General features: G+C 43.1%; 1 protein-coding gene across 1 annotated transcript in view; it reads right to left on the reverse strand.

Moving 5' to 3' along the window:
- Window positions 1–18,804, reverse strand: part of cpt1ab (carnitine palmitoyltransferase 1Ab (liver)) — an 85,357-nt gene extending 66,553 nt beyond the window's left edge. The window contains 6 exon segments of the mRNA XM_084334509.1: window positions 2,923–2,938; window positions 3,691–3,746; window positions 3,752–3,829; window positions 3,831–3,833; window positions 6,254–6,421; window positions 18,668–18,804. Of these exon segments, the coding sequence (XP_084190635.1) occupies window positions 2,923–2,938; window positions 3,691–3,746; window positions 3,752–3,829; window positions 3,831–3,833; window positions 6,254–6,394 (294 nt within the window). The 5' untranslated portion in view covers window positions 6,395–6,421; window positions 18,668–18,804.
- Between the last annotated feature and the right edge of the window lie 391 nt (window positions 18,805–19,195).

A 19,195-nucleotide genomic window follows, 5' to 3' on the forward strand; every position in this document is an offset into this window, starting at 1 on the left:
CATACCAACCGTGCCCTTATTGGATTATTTATGTTGACGAAACTGATGAGTTATATTCATTAAAGAATGTTGATTTAATAAAAGAAAAAGACTAATTTAATCAGATTAATCACTTTATTCAAATTGAGGATTTAGTTTTTATTTTTTTTAATTAAATTTTTTGTTTTTTTAAGTAAAACTTTTTTTTTATAGACATTCGAAGCTTCGTTCAAATACTTCAATCGAAGCTTGTGAATGTAAAAAAATGACATTCGGTACAGCCCTATAGCTACCTCCTTATACTACATCATTATTGGTATGCTACCTCCTTATACTACATCATTATTGGTAAGCTACCTCCTTATACTACATCATTATTGGTAAGCTACCTCCTTATACTACATCATTATTGGTGAGTTACCTCCTTATACTACATCATTATTGGTAAGCTACCTCCTTATACTACATCATTATTGGTAAGCTACCTCCTTATACTACATCATTATTGGTAAGCTGCCTCCTTATACTACATCATTATTGGTAAGCTACCTCCTTATACTACATCATTATTGGTGAGTTACCTCCTTATACTACATCATTATTGGTAAGCTACCTCCTTATACTACAACATTATTGGTAAGCTACCTCCTTATACTACATCATTATTGGTAAGCTACCTCCTTATACTACATCATTATTGGTAAGCTACCTCCTTATACTACATCATTATTGGTAAGCTACCTCCTTATACTACATCATTATTGGTAAGCTACCTCCTTATACTACATCATTATTGGTAAGCTACCTCCTTATACTACATCATTATTGGTAAGCTACCTAATATACTACATCATTAATGGTAAGTTACCTCCTTATACTACATCATTATTGGTAAGCTACCTCCTTATACTACATCATTATTGGTAAGCTACCTCCTTATACTACATCATTATTCGGTTGAGTTACCTCCTTATACTACATCATTATTGGTAAGCTACCTCCTTATACTACATCATTATTGGTAAGCTACCTCCTTATACTACATCATTATTGGTAAGCTACCTCCTTATACTACATCATTATTGGTGAGTTACCTCCTTATACTACATCATTATTGGTAAGCTACCTCCTTATACTACAAACATTATTGGTAAGCTACCTCCTTATACTACATCATTATTGGTAAGCTACCTCCTTATACTACATCATTATTGGTAAGCTACCTCCTTATACTACATCATTATTGGTAAGCTACCTCCTTATACTACATCATTATTGGTAAGTTACCTCCTTATACTACATCATTATTGGTAAGCTTACCTCCTTATACTACATCATTATTGGTAAGCTACCTCCTTATACTACATCATTATTGGTAAGCTACCTCCTTATACTACAACATTATTGGTAAGCTACCTCCTTATACTACATCATTATTGGTAAGCTACCTAATATACTACATCATTATTGGTAAGTTTACCTCCTTATACTACATCATTATTGGTAAGCTTCCTCCTTATACTACATCATTATTGGTAAGCTACCTCCTTATACTACATCATTGGTAAGCTACCTCCTTATACTACATCATTATTGGTAAGCTACCTAATATACTACATCATTATTGGTAAGTTGACCTCCTTATACTACATCATTATTGGTAAGCTACCTCCTTATTACTACATCATTATTGGTAAGCTACCTCCTTATACTACATCATTATTGGTAAGCTACCTCCTTATACTACATCATGGTAAGCTACCTCCTTATACTACATCATTATTGGTAAGCTACCTAATATACTACATCATTATTGGTAAGTTACCTCCTTATACTACAACATTATTGGTAAGCTACCTCCTTATACTACATCATTATTGGTAAGCTACCTCCTTATACTACATCATTATGGTAAGCTACCTCCTTATACGACATCATTATTGGTACGCTACCTCCTTATACTACATCATTATTGGTAAGCCTACCTCCTTATACTATATCATTATTGGTAAGCTACATCCTTATACTACATCATTATTGGTAAGTTACCTCCTTAATTTATACTACATCATTATTGGTAAGCTACCTCCTTATACTACAACATTATTGGTAAGCTACCTCCTTATACTACATCATTATTGGTAAGCTACCCTCCTTATACTACATCATTATGGTAAGCTACCTCCTTATACGACATCATTATTGGTACGCTACCTCCTTATACTACATCATTATTGGTAAGCTACCTCCTTATACTATATCATTATTGGTAAGCTACATCCTTATACTACATCATTATTGGTAAGTTACCTCCTTAATTTATACTACATCATTATTGGTAAGCTACCTCCTTATACTACAACATTATTGGTAAGCTACCTCCTTATACTACATCATTAGTGGAATATAAATGTGGAACCTATGGAACCCATTCTAGTGACTGTCTGTCCTTAAGGTCCAGTTTGCTCAGAACAGGGTAAATCTGCATTTTGCTATGATGCCCCTCTAGTTCATGAAATTAACTCCAACAGTCCGTAAAGCTTGAGATGATCCCCTCTGTTGCAGAGTTTAAAACCTTGATCTCCAACCTTTGTCAGTCAAGTTGTACGTGTTTTAATTGATTGTTATCCTTATTTGTTTTGATTTTATATATGTGATTTTAAATGCCTTTTATTTTTTTTATTTTTTTAACCTGAACCTGGCAGGTCTGTGGGTGAAGCGTATCAGCAACTTGACAGTATCTATTAACCTTTATAGTAGCTATTATCTATTATCTATTAACTATTAACACTTGTAAAATGTTAAACTCGAATCGAGCAATGTGATTGGTTGGTTCATAGCAGCGATATATCAGACCATATACCACAGCGATGAAGGCAAATTCCTAGAACTGCAGCTACAGCGAGAGAAGATCCTTGCTTGCTGCTGTCAATGAAAACGCACCTGTTCAAAGTCACTCCTGCACCAGCAAAGAGGAGCTCTAACATAACTGAACACACTACTTCAACAATTGCACAATCAATCACTCCAATCGTTAACCATGCTTGACTGGATGATTAGGATGCTTTCCACTGTGTTTGAGAGTGACATTTTTTTGGGGGGGGGGGGGGTTAGACGGCGGGATAGCTACCTACGCTTTGTGTTAAACATACTGTTGTTGGATCGTATTCGCTGTTTGCAAATATTATGCAACGCTAGTGACCATAATGCCTGCTAGCATAACATTAGCTTCCTGGAAAAGATGAAGATGCATGCTTTCCACTGTGCATCTGTGTGTTGCTTGGCAACCATTCTGCTAAATGTCTGAGGAACTACACCGCTTTGGCGGAGGAATGATTTTGTTAATCAACAAATAATAATTTGATCACAAACCTCCCTACCTCAGTATGTAACTGTTTTTAATTTAAAACATGATCACAAACCTCCCTACCTCAGTTTTTTCTCTTTCCACCTAATTGGTACTGTTCCCATGTGCAAGAGTTCGTTTGGACAGTCTGCCTTCTCTGGGGCAAACTTATGGAACTCTCTGCCTACTGGCATAAAACTGGAGTCCAATGCCAACGTCTTCAGCAGAGGACTCAAGGTATGGCTGAAATCAAAGCAGCAGTGCTCACATATTATGTAGACGCGGACTGGTTTTGCTGTTTTGATCATGGACTCTTGCTACTGTAACTATTTGTGTGAGCGGTGTCGCTCCGTGACGTCTCTTACCCGACAGGGATGTGCCGACCCAGCTTGGCCACCAGGCCTAGCGAGGGGTCCAGCTGTTGTATTTATTGACGGACATGTAGGACACGACCACCACCAGGAAGCCGGAGGGACTGCCTGGGTACACGCCGGTCATCACCCCCGTTCTGTGGAACAGAAGAGGCAACACAAGGTCACAGGGGGGTCGGAGGGAACAGAAGAGGCAACACAAGGTCACACAGGTCACAGGGGGGGTCGGAGGGAACAGTAGAGCAGGGGGGGGGCGGGGCGGCAGTGGCTCAGGAGGTAGAGCAGTCGTCTGGCAATCCGGAGGTTCCCGGTTCGATTCCCACTCCTCCCGGGCAGCGTGTCGACGATGTGTCCTTGAGCAAGACACTTAACCCCTAACTGCTCCCGATGAGCAGGTTGGCACCTTGCACGGTTGTCTCCACCGTCGGTGTGTGAATGTGTGAGTGAACGGGTAAAATGTGAGGAACAAATTGTAAAGTGCTTTGGATAAAAGCGCTATATAAAAAGCAGCCATGGGTTCGAGCCCAGCTCTCGCCGTTGCTTCCGGCTTGGCTGGTCGTTCATACTAATACAATTGGCAGTGTTAGGGGTGGGGAAAGCGGTGGGTGGGGATCGGACGTTGTGGACAGCGACTCCTACAGGTCGGTTGGTGCGCCTGTACAGCAGAATCAGGAAGTATCGGGGCAGCGTGAGCCTCCCACGCGTTACTCCTCGCCACTGAGAGATCGAGCTGCGCAGGTGAAAAGATGCGACGGTTGCCTCCTCGTGTACCGGAGGGGACACGTGATGAAAGGCTTCATCCACATTGCAGCCGACCAGTGGGAGGCATGGTCTAACAACGTTCGAGACAGGGGAGGGTAGAATTGGATAATACGAATAATTGGGATGGGAGAAATATAGAAAATGGGGAGAAAAAGTCGATAAAAAAATAAATAAAAAAAGCAGCCATTACCATTTAGAGCAACACAAGGTCACACAGGGGTCACAGGGGGGTCCGAGGGGTGCCAGCAGATAAAATAGGTCAAAGGCCAGAATAGAAAGAAGCAACAGGAAGGTGACAGTGACTGGCTTCATGTGTGTGTGTGGGTGTGTGTCGGTGTGTGTCTGTGTCTGTGTGTAGTGTGTGTGTGTTTGTGTGTTTGTGTGTGTGGGTGTGGGTGTCATGTGATAGTTCAGTAATGTGTTTAATGGTGAAGCGGATGATTAGAGAATCAAATAAAGACAGTATTGAGCTGCTTATCAGCGGGTTGTGTGAACTCACTGTTGACTCTCTTCAGAATGTCAATAGCCACCGCTGTGGGGCACAGATAGTGTTCAACGCAGCAGGCCAACAACTATCAGGAGGGATGAAGATCAATACATTTGTTTCTCCATCAGGGTTCCTACCTCTCTTCCTCCTGCTAGTCACATTCCAAGACCTGTCCGTCACATGTGATGCAGTTTCCATGACTAAGCAGCACCTGTCGGTCTCTTTGTTCATCAATAGCTGATGGTGTTTATTTTGTCATTGTTTTTTTTTTTTTACTTATTCAAAATATATTTGTTATTCAAGTTACTCAACAAAGCTAGATCCACTAGCAGCCAAGCCCCACGTTGAGAAAGTTTGACAAACATCCATGTTACGAAAGGTAACATTCTCAATTACTTTCCCAGGCTTGGGTTTTTTATTTATTTTTTTGTCGTTTATGCCAATTCCCTTCCTGGTCGTTGCGCGCATTGCCCCACTGTCGGTCTGGGGAGGGTGTGTAGACTACCACATGCTGCCCTACTGTCGGTCTGGGGAGGGGTGTAGACTGACTACCACATGCTGCCCCACTGTCAGTCTGGGGAGGGTGTGTAGACTACCACATGCTGCCCTACTGTCGGTCTGGGAGGGTGGTAGACTACCACATGCTGCCCTACTGTCGGTCTGGGGAGGGTGTCGACTACCACATGCTGCCCTACTGTCGGTCTGGGGAGGGTGTAGACTACCACATGCTGCCCTACTGTCGGTCTGGGGAGGGTGTGAGACTACCACATGCTGCCCTACTGTCGGTCTGGCGAGGGGGTTGTAGACTACCACATGCTGCCCTACTGTCGGTCTGGCGAGGGGTTGTAGACTACCACATGCTGCCCTACTGTCGGTCTGGGGAGGGTGTAGAGTAGACTACCACATGCTGCCCTACTGTCTGAGGAGGGTGTAGACTACCACATGCTGCCCTACTGTCGGTCTGGGGAGGGTGTAGACTACCACATGCTGCCCTACTGTCGGTCTGGCGAGGGGGTTGTAGACTACCACATGCTGCCCTACTGTCGGTCTGGCGAGGGGGTTGTAGGACTACCACATGCTGCCCTACTGTCGGTCTGGGGAGGGTGTAGAGTAGACTACCACATGCTGCCCCTACTGTCTGAGGAGGGGTGTAGACTACCACATGCTGCCCTACTGTCGGCCTGGGAGGGTGTAGACTACCACATGCTGCCCTACTGTCGGCCCTGTGTCTATCTGCATCTCACCCAGCGTCTCCCCCGGCACCACACCTGTGACCCGGCACCACGCCCGACACCGCGCCCAGCTCACCTTGAAGCGGCCGAACCTCTTCTTCCAGGAGTGGATGCCGGAGAGGTAGATCTGGCGCAGCGCCTCGTGGCACAGCTGCAGGTCGATGCCATCGGGGCTGACGGTGAACTGGAAGGCCACCGCCTGGTGAGCTTCTGCCATGGTGGCTTCTACTGCTGCTCAGCGTCACTGGAGAGGAGGAGGAGGAGGAGGAGAGGAGAGGAGGAGGAGAGGAGGAGAGAGGAGAGGAAGAGGGAGGGGAGGAGGAGAGAGGTAGAGGAGAGGAGGAGAGGAGGAGGAGGGAGGAGAGGAGGAGAGAGGAGGAGGAGAGGAGGAGAGGAGAGGAGAGGAGGAGAGGAGGGAGGAGAGGAGGAGAGGAGGAGGAGGGAGGAGGAGGAGAGGAGGAGAGGAGGAGGAGGAGAGGAGGAGGAGGAGGAGAGGAGGAGAGGAGGAGGAGAAGGAGGAGGAGAGGAGGAGGAGAGGAGAGGAGGAGGAGAGGAGGAGAGGAGGAGAGGAGGAGAGGAGGGAGGAGAGGAGGAGGAGGAGGAGGAGGAGAGGAGGAGAGTAGGAGAGGAGGAGAGGAGGAGAGGAGGAGGAGAGGAGGAGGAGGAGGAGAGGAGAGGAGGAGGAGAGGAGGAGAGGAGGAGAGGAGAGGAGGAGAGGAGGAGAGGAGGAGAGGAGGAGAGAGGAGGAGAGGAGGAGGGAGGTAGAGGAGGAGAGAGGAGAGGAGGGAGGTAGAGGAGGAGAGGAGGAGGAGGGAGGAGAGGAGGGAGGTAGAGGAGGAGGAGTGAGGTAGAGGAGGAGAGGAGAGGAGGGAGGTAGAGGAGGAGAGGAGGAGAGGAGGGAGGAGAGGAGGGAGGTAGAGAGGGCGGAAGAGGAGAGGGGGGAGGTAGAGGAGAAGAGGGGGGAGGTAGAGAAGAGGGGGAGAGGGGGGAGGTAGAGGAGAAGAGGGGTATGACAAAGGTTAGCGAATGGGGTGATTGAAGTCACTACTTGTGGCCCCCCGTCGGTGGAGACCGTCTCATCAGAGCTCCGCGGAGATAACGTTCCAATAACCGTTGATACGGTCGCACCACAACAATAGCCATGGATACAAACAAACCCCCATCGCAGGAAGACTTCTAGGGAAAACACTGCATCACAGCAGCTGAGTAGTCTTCATCAATAAGGCTGTCTAATCCTCTCCTGAAACGTGCATATTATACCAAGAGAACACGATGGTGTGAACTCTGAACTTTGTCCCTAAAGGCATTTGCATAACCTCAACCGCTGAGACACGCATCAACTGAGCGCTCCACACTCCGATACAACGCGGCGGTTCCTCCAAATTCAATGGCACTATTATTCCAGAGCTACGCCGACTGCTAACTGAACGCGCGGGTGAAGACAAGAGGCGGATTCTAGGTGAAGTGGCCTCTTAGAGTGGAGCAGAGACACTGATTCTTATTGGATTAGAAAACAACAGGGCTTGCGTGGAGTTACAAGGCCTCAGTGTCAGCTATACTACTAAGCCTATTCCAGTGTCTGGCTTCTCGGGTCGGTCAGCGGCCCAATTACGATGAGAAGTACCACCGGTGTCCGTCGAGTCCTCAATGCGTGCCAAGCAGGTAGGCCCACGCCAGGGCTTCTGTGTCGCTCACTCCTCTTTATTATTATCTCCAAAGGCAGGTTGGAAATCCAGAGATAAACAATACAGGCCAATTAAAGTTTAGTTTAGTTTATTACAAACTGTGATAAGAGATATGATTTATAGGCTAAACATTCAGAATGTTACCTTGTATCAAGGGTTGTTTGTTATGACCTGAAAGGTAGGGTTGTTATGACCCAGTGTTTCCCATTAATTACCTAGACTGTGGCGGCCTGCCAGTCTAATTGGTCACGCCACAGTTTTATAATGAACACAAAAGAATAATAATTAATTAAAAAGATTTAAGAAATATATATATATATATATATATATATATATATATATATATATATATATATATATATATATATATATATATATATATATATATATATATATATATATATTTGTTTTTTAATAAACCAGTTCAACACAGGTAACCACTTTTGCTTCATTTCTTTGATGGCTCAAATGTATGCTCTAGTCCAGCGGTTCTCAACAGGGGTGCCGCGGCACCCTAGGGTGCCGCAGAGAGCTGCCAGGGGTGCCTTGAGATAAAAAAATAAAAAGATTTAAACCTTTTTCTTTTTTTTTGGATTACAGAAAAGTATCACTAAAGTGCTATCTGTTGCAGCTGCACTGTTTTCCATGAAAATACCATATTTGGATAAGTTTGACCATTTCTCAAAATCTGAAAATCATTATTTAATAAAACACAGAAAAGGATCACCAAGTTACTCTGGATTAAAAAAAAAACCTTTACAGACAACATTGAGACAAAGCTTCCTGACACATCTCCATCCAAACTCTTGGAAGAACTCATTGAAATCTCATCTGATACCACCTGGAGAGCTCGTTTCAGAGTGTGGTGCTGAGTACCAAGTATCTCATGATGCAGCAGTTAAGGTGTTGATACCATTCAGCACCACATATCTGTGTGAAGCTGGCTTTTCATCCATGACAGCTCTGAAAACAAAATATAAGGCCAAGTTGAGCCTTGAGGATGACATGCGTGTTGCCTTGTCAAAGATCTCCCCGCGTATTGAGCGTATTATTAGCCAGCAGCAGCAGACCTCGCAATGTCCACTGAGTGAATGAGTGCTTATTTTCTGTATTTATTTATATTTTTTGAGAAGTGGTAACTTGGTGATCCTTTTCTGTATTTAAAAAAAATACATGATTTTCTGTTTTTGAGAAATGGTCACACTTATCCAAATATGCTATTTTTATGGAAAAGTGTGCAGCTGCAACAGATAGCACTTTAGTGATAATTTTCTGTAATTTAATTTAAAGAAATATGCTATTTGATTTACTACTACAAGCAGTGTAATGTCAACAGTACTAAGCCATTTAGACCTGAAACACCTGTTAATAATGCATTATATAGCCTGCATATACACACAAATGTGTTTCCCGGTTTCTTAAATAAACATTATTTTGAAAGCAAGCACTTTTGTCATCATTGTAGCAAAAAAGACAGGACCGGAAAAGTCTTTATCGTATGTAGGGGGTGCCCTGGAATATTTGATTGAACACAGGGGTGCCTTGGCAGCAGAAAGGTTGAGAACCCCTGCATCTAGTCGATTTTGTGTTTTGAGCACAAAGTTTATTATTGATCTAGCATCGGGCCCCCCTAGAGGGGCAGAGGTTCACCCACCACCACAGTCTCACAAAATCCTGTGGAAAAACACTGTATGACCTGAGTACAAGTAGTACAGGACGGCTGTGTTGAGGTAACGACGTCGTGGAGGTCCACCTGAGGTCAAGGGGAGATATTGCCCATTATTACCCGTGTTGATAGAAGGGACACATTCTACTTGTCTGGAGACATCGCCTGCTGTGACCCTCCCGACCCCCTGTGACCCTCCCGACCCATGTGACCGCGGCTACATTGATCGGTCCGGTGGAGCCATAGTTCGCGACAGCCGACACTTATTACAGGGCCCTATTTCACTGTGCATTGTGCCAGTTTAGTTACTACTGACCTGCTTGTGTAAAACGACACTCACACTCTCCTCTGGAAAGGAATGCACTGTGGGGGTGAACTGCTGCTACCTTTACAGTCTGCTACCCTTTATACCTGAACTGGTTAGACAAGGTGCCACCTGCTACTACCTTTACTGCTACCCTTTATACCTGAACTGGTTAGGCAAGGTGCCACCTGCTACTACCTTTACTGCTACCCTTTATACCTGAACTGGTTAGACAAGGTGCCACCTGCTACTACCTTTACTGCTACCCTTTATACCTGAACTGGTTAGACAAGGTGCCACCTGCTACCTTTACTGCTACCCTTTATACCTGAACTGGTTAGGCAAGGTGCCACCTGCTACCTTTACTGCTACCCTTTATACCTGAACTGGTTAGGCAAGGTGCCACCTGCTACCTTTACTGCTACCCTTTATACCTGAACTGGTTAGGCAAGGTGCCACCTACTACCTTTACTGCTACCCTTTATACCTGAACTGGTTAGGCAAGGTGCCACCTGCTACCTTTACTGCTGCCCTTTATACCTGAACTGGTTAGGCAAGGTGCCACCTGCTACCTTTACTGCTACCCTTTATACCTGAACTGGTTAGACAAGGTGCCACCCGCTACCTTTACTGCTACCCTTTATACCTGAACTGGTTAGGCAAAGTGCCACCTGCTACCTTTACTGCTACCCTTTATACCTGAACTGGTTAGGCAAGGTGCCACCTGCTACCTTTACTGTTACCCTTTATACCTGAACTGGTTAGGCAAGGTGCCACCTGCTACCTTTACTGCTACCCTTTATACCTGAACTGGTTAGGCAAGGTGCCACCTGCTACCTTTACTGCTACCCTTTATACCTGAACTGGTTAGGCAAGGTGCCACCTGCTACCTTTACTGCTACCCTTTATACCTGAACTGGTTAGGCAAGGTGCCACCTGCTACCTTTACTGCTACCTAGGCCTGCCACGATAACACATTTTGCTGGGCGATTAATTGCCCCCGAAAATATCGCGATAAGCGATATTATTGCGACCGGTTAGAGATTTTTTTTTTTTTTGAAATGTATTTCCCAAAAGTTCTCAATTTTCTTTTAAAAATTCACTAATATAATGATAATAGCATAATAATGCAAGGACACCGTTTCAAAGTGCAATAAACTTTTATTTAACATTGGAAGACATTTTAAATATCCTAAATAAAAAAATGCTCAGTTTGATTGTTTATTATAAAACAAACTGAAACTGGAAACAAGCCCTCTGTCTGGCTTTTTGTGTCATCCTTTTAACATGTACATGTATTATTAATGTACCTTGCGCCGCGGTACCATGTACAAAATGTTAATAAACTGTGAGGAAAAAACTAGAAACGAAATAAATAAAATACAATGTAATTGTATTAACGTTATTCTGTGTTGTAGCTATGCTATATGTTGTATTTAGTTTGTTAGCTATTTAGCTAATGTTGTTAGCATTGAGTGAGCATCAACGAACGCTAGATCTTTAATCTTTATTTAGCAGTCCAGTTTCTCCGGGCAGTAGCGAGTAACTACTTGGGTCTAAAAATAGCTAACGTTACACTACAAATAACGCTACTTGGTTAAAAGGAGCAACACTATTGAGAAATGTAGTTAAGCTATGTAGCGTTGCCCCACGGAGCTCCTGTGCTGTGCTCTGTAGTAAGGCCAGCGGCCCCCCACACGGAGAGTGACTGACGAGGGGTACTGGTTCCGCCTCATTAAAACAAACGCGCAAATAGCAATTAATCGCGCCCGTCAAAATTATTGCATTCATTTTAATTATCGCGCCGATTCATCGATTTATTGCTTATCGCGGCAGGCCTACAGCTACCCTTTATACCTGAACTGGTTAGACAAGGTGCCACCTGCTACCTTTACTGCTACCCTTTATACCTGAACTGGTTAGACAAGGTGCCACCTGCTACCTTTACTGCTACCCTTTATACCTGAACTGGTTAGGCAAGGTGCCACCTGCTACCTTTACTGCTACCCTTTATACCTGAACTGGTTAGACAAGGTGCCACCTGCTACCTTTACTGCTACCCTTTATACCTGAACTGGTTAGGCAAGGTGCCATCTGCTACCGTTACTGCTACCCTTTATACCTGAACTGGTTAGGCAAGGTGCCACCTGCTACCGTTACTGCTACCCTTTATACCTGAACTGGTTAGGCAAGGTGCCACCTGCTACCTTTATACTGTTACCCTTTATACCTGAACTGGTTAGGCAAGGTGCCACCTGCTACCTTTACTGCTACCCTTTATACCTGAACTGGTTAGGCAAGGTGCCACCTGCTACCTTTACTGCTACCCTTTATACCTGAACTGGTTAGGCAAGGTGCCACCTGCTACCGTTACTGCTACCTTTTATACCTGAACTGGTTAGGCAAGGTGCCACCTGCTACCGTTACTGCTACCTTTTATACCTGAACTGGTTAGGCAAGGTGCCACCTGCTACCTTTACTGCTACCTTTTATACCTGAACTGGTTAGGCAAGGTGCCACCTGCTACTACCTTTACTGCTACCCTTTATACCTGAACTGGTTAGGCAAGGTGCCACCTGCTACTACCTTTACTGCTACCCTTTATACCTTTGTACCGGCACGAGATTGATATCACTAAGTACAGTTTTTTTCTTCAAATGTAGCCAAGAGTAAAGACCCTAACCCTGTCAAAACAGCAGTGAACGTGTATATTTTCAGCACTACGTTTGTTTACCAATGATTTTAACTTTTAAGTGTTATTACTAGTGAAATATGAGTTTATAGAACTCTCAGCCCATCGAGTCGTAAAAAAGGCGCTTTTTGACGCGACGGCTTGGTGCAACATAACTTGAGTGTAGTCTTTTGAGAGAAGAGACCCAGGCCTTTCGATGGGCTTTCGAATTTCAAAGAACTACACTTCCCAGCTCACGCCAGCCCCTGTCAATTTAAATCAAGCTTTTTTCGTTCTCTTTTTTTTCTGGATCATATCTCACGGGTGGAACAAACCTGAATGTTATTGCCATAAAATAGAATGTAGTTAGTTTCTCTACGTTTCCGTGAACGTCCAGCAAATAACGGCGTTGCAATCTGATGAGAAATGGTGGAGCAATTTACATTATAGAAAAGTAACAGTCGATTTCATTCACAGTTTTTGCTGCCCTTTCAGGGGTGCCTGGCGGTACTAAATCCAGATTGAACTCTGCCATTTGGCCCGATCCATAGATGTGTGACTTGGCCATAATAAGGTCATTTATAGGCCCGATATTCTATATTCTATAATCATATTTCAAATTGTAGAATGTTGTGTTCATTCATAGTTAAAGACAGTAGAGGTTAAGTAAGATGGTCAGTTAGCTTGTGATTAGTATCACATTCACACTCCCAAGTGATTTAGATTAACTTTATAACTGCAAATACATGGGCTGTCCAAAAGATTTCAAAACAGACGTATGTGGTTCTTCAACTAGAAAGAAGTGGGGAAAGAACGGTATGCTCTCCACAACAAAAGGAAAACCCAGGCTCTAGAACAGCCACGGTCTAATGAATATAATTATCATGGTTGTTTCGTTTGTGTCAACCTAGTCTGTACTTAAAGATAGGGTCCCTGTATCAGTGCATCTCTCTCACACCGTCATTGCAATGCCATAATACATAAAGGGGAACTATTTTACTATTTCTTTCACTATTTGGTCACTTTTACACAATTCCTGTGAGTTTATGGAACACCTCTGTAATTTCTTTTTTTTTAATTCATTGTTTTGTATTTCTAATCAAGTCCTCAAAAACAGCATTTTTCTACCTGAAGATCTTAAGCTGTTTTGAGGCTGGGCTCCTAAACCACTGTGTGGCCTGCGCGGTATCTGGGACATTAACATGCAGCGGTGTCTATCTGACATCACAGATCATCACATTTTCAGATGACTCAGTTCAGTGAGGGTGAATATTGTGAGAGGAGAATTGGAAGAATGCGCCAATATGAGAATTAGAGACATAGATCATATTAATATAAGTCCACACATAGCTAGGAAACAATGCTAAACACTGAAAAAGGCCATTTATAAGATAGTTCCCCTTAATACATAATAATACTTGCTACATTGCGAGCATACCAATACATGGATAGTTATGTATTTATTTTTTACCAACGGACAGTGCACATTAATCAACATCTTCAGTTTCCACATCAATGTAAATGTGCCAGAATTAGCCAATGAGCTAGTTTTCATCTGTAGTCCCTGCCTACCATGCATGTCTGGTTTCTGGTTTCAAGTTGTGAGTCTATTATTGGCAATTACGACCAATCATTCACCTCTATTGAGCCTTTTCCCACTGCCGTCTGACTAAAATGGAAGACATCTCTCAGATGTCTGTCCTTGGGTTTTATCTGGGAACATTCCTCCGTTCGACACGTAAGTGAGTGTGTCATCGAGGAGAAAGTGCCGCGTCAAGTGTGAGGTTGATTGGACAAGCAAGCAGCCATGCCACCAGGCAATCTGCCCGCTCAGAACGGGCACTGCGCTGCTGACACGTAATTACACATGTGATATGATATCACTTACTCTTCTATTTTGTTTTTCTATTTCACTTCTATTTTGGGTAGACGTTGTCTCAAGCCAGCATCTCTCTCATGCTCCCTCTCCCCTCAAATGTATATACTCTCTTTTTTAGACTCTTTTTGTATCACAAACAGTACTGTATATTTGTAGATCTGGTATGTCATAATGTCTAGATGCAATGGTACTGTCTATCTGTATGTTATGTATGTCATATATGTTACGATGAATTGAAAATGGGGGACCCTGTGATGTAAACAAGACGAAAGTCTTTCTCTGGTCTGCATCCCCTTAACCCTTTCAGTGCCACGGACGACATATCTCGTTTTATCAGGCCCCCCGTTGCGTGCCCACGACGACAAATATCGTTTTATTGTTTTATTAGCGATCTGATTTCATATTTCATCAACCAAGTCTCCCGTTGGTACAGCAGCTCCTCCAGGAGCTCAGAATGGAAAAAAGCGCCCCCTATCGTCTATCCCTGTGTAACTGCAGGTCAGTCGCTTAGACTGACCTGGGATCTGTAGATATGTAGAGGCGGAGCCAGCTGATTCCTTGTGCTGGTAAGAAGTCTGATCAACATGGACGTCATCGCGGGACGGGAATCAGCCTGGAATATATATTTACAGCAGCCAATACTCAATCAATAAGCGTGATCGATATTTGGAATGGCGATCAGGAATTGGAATGATCTTTTTGGAGAACATCTGATCTGAGGTAAGGAATCTATTTGACCAGTCTTGGGATAATCAGAGTTTTTATTTGCTGAGATCTCAGCGTTTGCCCTATGTGTGTGTGTGTGTGTGCGCGATCGCTGATGAGGAAATAAGAGAATTGATTTTTCAGCTCGCGTCTCTAGCGTGCATACGTACACATATACTATTGATAATCTAGCGTTTATTTGAAAACTATTCATAAATAGGCCGAAAAATTACAACGTTTTTGTGTATTCTAGAATATTCCAGTAAATGTCTTTTATCACGGAATCTTTATATTTTCCTTGAAAACGAGGGCTTTTCAAAATGCTAGAAAACGAAAATGAACCGATAAAAAAAACAATCCGCTTCGACAATGTTGACTGGAAAACGAGTCATTGATAAGCGACGGGGCAGATTAGACACATAGCCATAATTTAAAACATAGATTAGGCGTTTTTAACGCTAACATTGAAGTGGATGGTGGGCATTCAACGGGTAAATCAAGGTTAAGCAAGGGCTCTGAAAGTGTTAACAATTGTGTGTATTGAGCCGTACTGTATTGTACCCATTCTGCAATCTGTTAATAAAATGTTCAATCACTCAATCAATCAAACCCCCCCTAAGATATTCTGACAACTCGACAAGACAATGCCGGTGTCTGCTCTTTCAGCGCGGGAGAGAACCTGTAATTACCAGGCAAGCAGTTACACAGACCATCAGCTCACACAGTAGTGTGGGTGTCAGGTGACCACGTCTCTGTATAATGTACAGTATGGCCGACATGTCATTAGAAAGCTCTCTGAAGGACAGGTATATATTCTCTAGTTAGGATCTCTGGGTAACAGTACTGTATATATTTACATTATCGTATATATGTCACAAATGTAACAGTACTGATATACCTGTATGTCATGTATGTCCCCTATATGCCATAAATGTCATGATGTCATGTATGTTGTGTATGTATGTCATGATAAATGTCACTATGAATTGAAAATGGGGGACCCTGATGTAAACAAGACAAACGTCTTTCTCTGGTCTGCATCCCCTTATTAACAATTGTGTGTATTGAGCCGTACTACTGTATTGTACCCCATTCTGCAATCTGTTAAATAAAGTTTTCATTCATTCATCATGTCATTAGAAAGCTCTCTGAAGGACAGCTTCGCCGTTATTACCTGTCCTGCTGCTTCCGTTTAGCTGCATTTCAACAGCAGCAGCAGCAGCTACCCCCCCCCCCCCCCCCCCCCGCAGCTACTCCCGCCCCTCCCCCCAGCTGGTTTCTCCGCCGCGTCACGTGACTCGCCGCGTCGTCGCTACAGAGAACTAGGGGAAAGGTCGCGCATAGCAACCAGCACGCTGCTTGTGAATTGATTGATTGAAAACTTTATTTAACAACAGATTTCAGAATGGGTACAAATACAGTACGGCTCAATACACACAATTGTTAATAAGGGGATGCAGACCAGAGAAAAACTTTCGTCTTGCGGTGGTATATTCATTCTTATATTATATTATAAGAATGAATATACCACCGCAAGTGACGAGGAAACCGGGAACAAATCAAGCCGGATAGCAACAACATTCCTCCATGGTGTCACGGTGATGACGAAGACACACATGATATATAGTTCCATTTAAGTTTGTTTTCGTGCAGATTATTAATATAATAGACCACGGTTTTTCTACAGGGTGTGTGTCTGTGCTGCATTAGAATCCAAGACATGAGGAATGAGGTCAAACGGAACAACCCCCTCCACACACCCACACAGACAGACAGTCAGACATCATGGTTCTTCTGCCCCACAATAATAAACCAAACCCCACGTTTCTGTTATCAAACTTAATGATTTTACACTTTAAAAAAAACATAATCTGCCTCCATATTGTGGATAAATGCATGGCTAGTAGTAAACTAGTAATACACCGGTATAGTAGGCTAGTCTGCTGCCCACATGGGCTGTGGAGGATCGATATGATTGATTGAAAACTTTATTAACCGATTGCATAATGGGCACAGTACAGCTCAATACACCACACGATTACCACCATGACCAGCATCTGCGGGGCCCCAGCCAGGTTTTGATTAGCCTACTTATTATTATTATTACTATTACCACATACTAGTAACGTCATCTAACTAACAACACAGACTAGTGTTGATGACATTACAGTTATTACGGTGACATTGCATATAGGCTAATACACACAGGATGACTTTACTTTCACTGACCTTCACTGCAGTGCTTATAGCTGGTTGCCACTTGCCAGGTCAAATGTATATACTCTCTTTTTTAAGACTCTTTTTGTATCACAAACAGTACTGTATTTGTAGATCTGGTATGTCATAAATGTATAGATGTAGCAGTACTGTCTATCTGTATGTCGTGTATGTTATGATGAATTGAAAATGGGGGACCCTGATGTAAACAAGACGAAAGTCTTTCTCTGGTCTGCATCCCCCTAACAATTGTGTGTATTGAGCCGTACTCCATTGTACCCATTCTGCCATCTGTTTTTCAATCAATCAATCAATCAATCAATCAATCAATCAATCGATCGGGTGTGTTATAACGCACAACCCGGCCCTCCCTCCTCCCCGGGGGGTCGTGTGTTATAACGTGCCCTATATAATATAAGCACATAGTGAAGGTCAGTGAAAAAACGTCACATCAAAGTTCCTACTATACAAGTCAGTTGGAAATACAAACTGTACACTACACACATGATACATCACTAGTAGAATAGGATGGTGTGTATAATACTATAGTATTTGCCAGATATAGCTGGTCAGTGCAGGTGGCTGTCAGTCAGAGAATGACCTTTACTTGGACGGCGGCCAGTGCTGCTGCTGCTGTGATCATCTGGACACAACATTGCATTTCAAACAACCACGCACAGTGTGTTTGCCCGCATTACACAGGTTTGTTGTGTTGTACAACAGAAGAAGGTCGCGGCAAAAATACTGGCGTGTTTATTATTATTATCACCAAAATATCCCACAACACGACTACTCAATAATAAGAACAATAACAATCCGAAGAGGGGGAAATGACTATAGCTGAGTTGTTGGATTCCACATTATAGCCCCGGGAGATTATTCCCTGCATTAATTTACTACTCTTTTTATGATGAAGATCAGATTATGAACTTCTCTTGTGACAGCAGCATATTACAAGGACACACAGGTGAGATCAGATCAAGCTCAAAATGAGAAAGTAAAGAGAGGAACGAGGTCATGTTTTATTAATAAAGCGTTGGCCGACACAAGGAAACGAAATGACACCAGAGATATGCCTCTTGTCCCCTGTGTTGTCCTGTTTTGTCTTGAATGTATAGAAGAAATGCAGCCGTGTATCATGCTATAATAAATTGTCCCTTGCGGGACTAATAAAGTTGAATAGAATTGAATTGGGTATTCCGTAGTAGTTTCCTTGTGTCGGCGTCTTTATGACCAGAAACCCTGCAGCCATATTTGCGCTTGAGCTACTTAAAAAAAAAAAAAAAAAAAAAAAAGCAGACATATCTACCTCAGCAAAAATGGGGAACCGATGATCAAGCAGATTTTTAGAGTTATTACTCACCAACCCTTCCTCCTATGTCTTCGGATCGAAATCTAGACTATAATAGGCTTCTGTATTTAGTAGTGAGTGAGTGAGACGACTGGACTGTGGAAAGGCGGTGACTGTCCAACACAACGCGCTCCTCTGCTGCATGAATGAGACACACAGACCGCCCCGTTTCAAACCACGTCACATATCTCTCACTCCATAATTTATGCACAATGGCTCCTCCACACACAACTGAGATGTAGGCAAGGAGGGGGTGGCCTGGCTATAATAACCTAATATGTAGTTGACAATCAATACATGCATGCTTTAGCATACTATTATATATACACAGAGTACATACTTTATGGTCACTAACCACTATACTTATATTATTTTTTTATTATAATTTTTTTTTACACTTGGGAGGGGGTGGCCTGGCTATAACCTAATATGTAGTTGACAATCAACACATGAATGCATTATTAGCAGACATATATATATATACACACACACAGTACTGTACATACTTTATAATTTATGCGCAATGGCTCCACACACAAC

Source organism: Notolepis coatsorum, assembly GCF_963971535.1.
Source record: "Notolepis coatsorum genome assembly, chromosome: 18".
NCBI lineage: Eukaryota > Metazoa > Chordata > Actinopteri > Aulopiformes > Paralepididae > Notolepis > Notolepis coatsorum.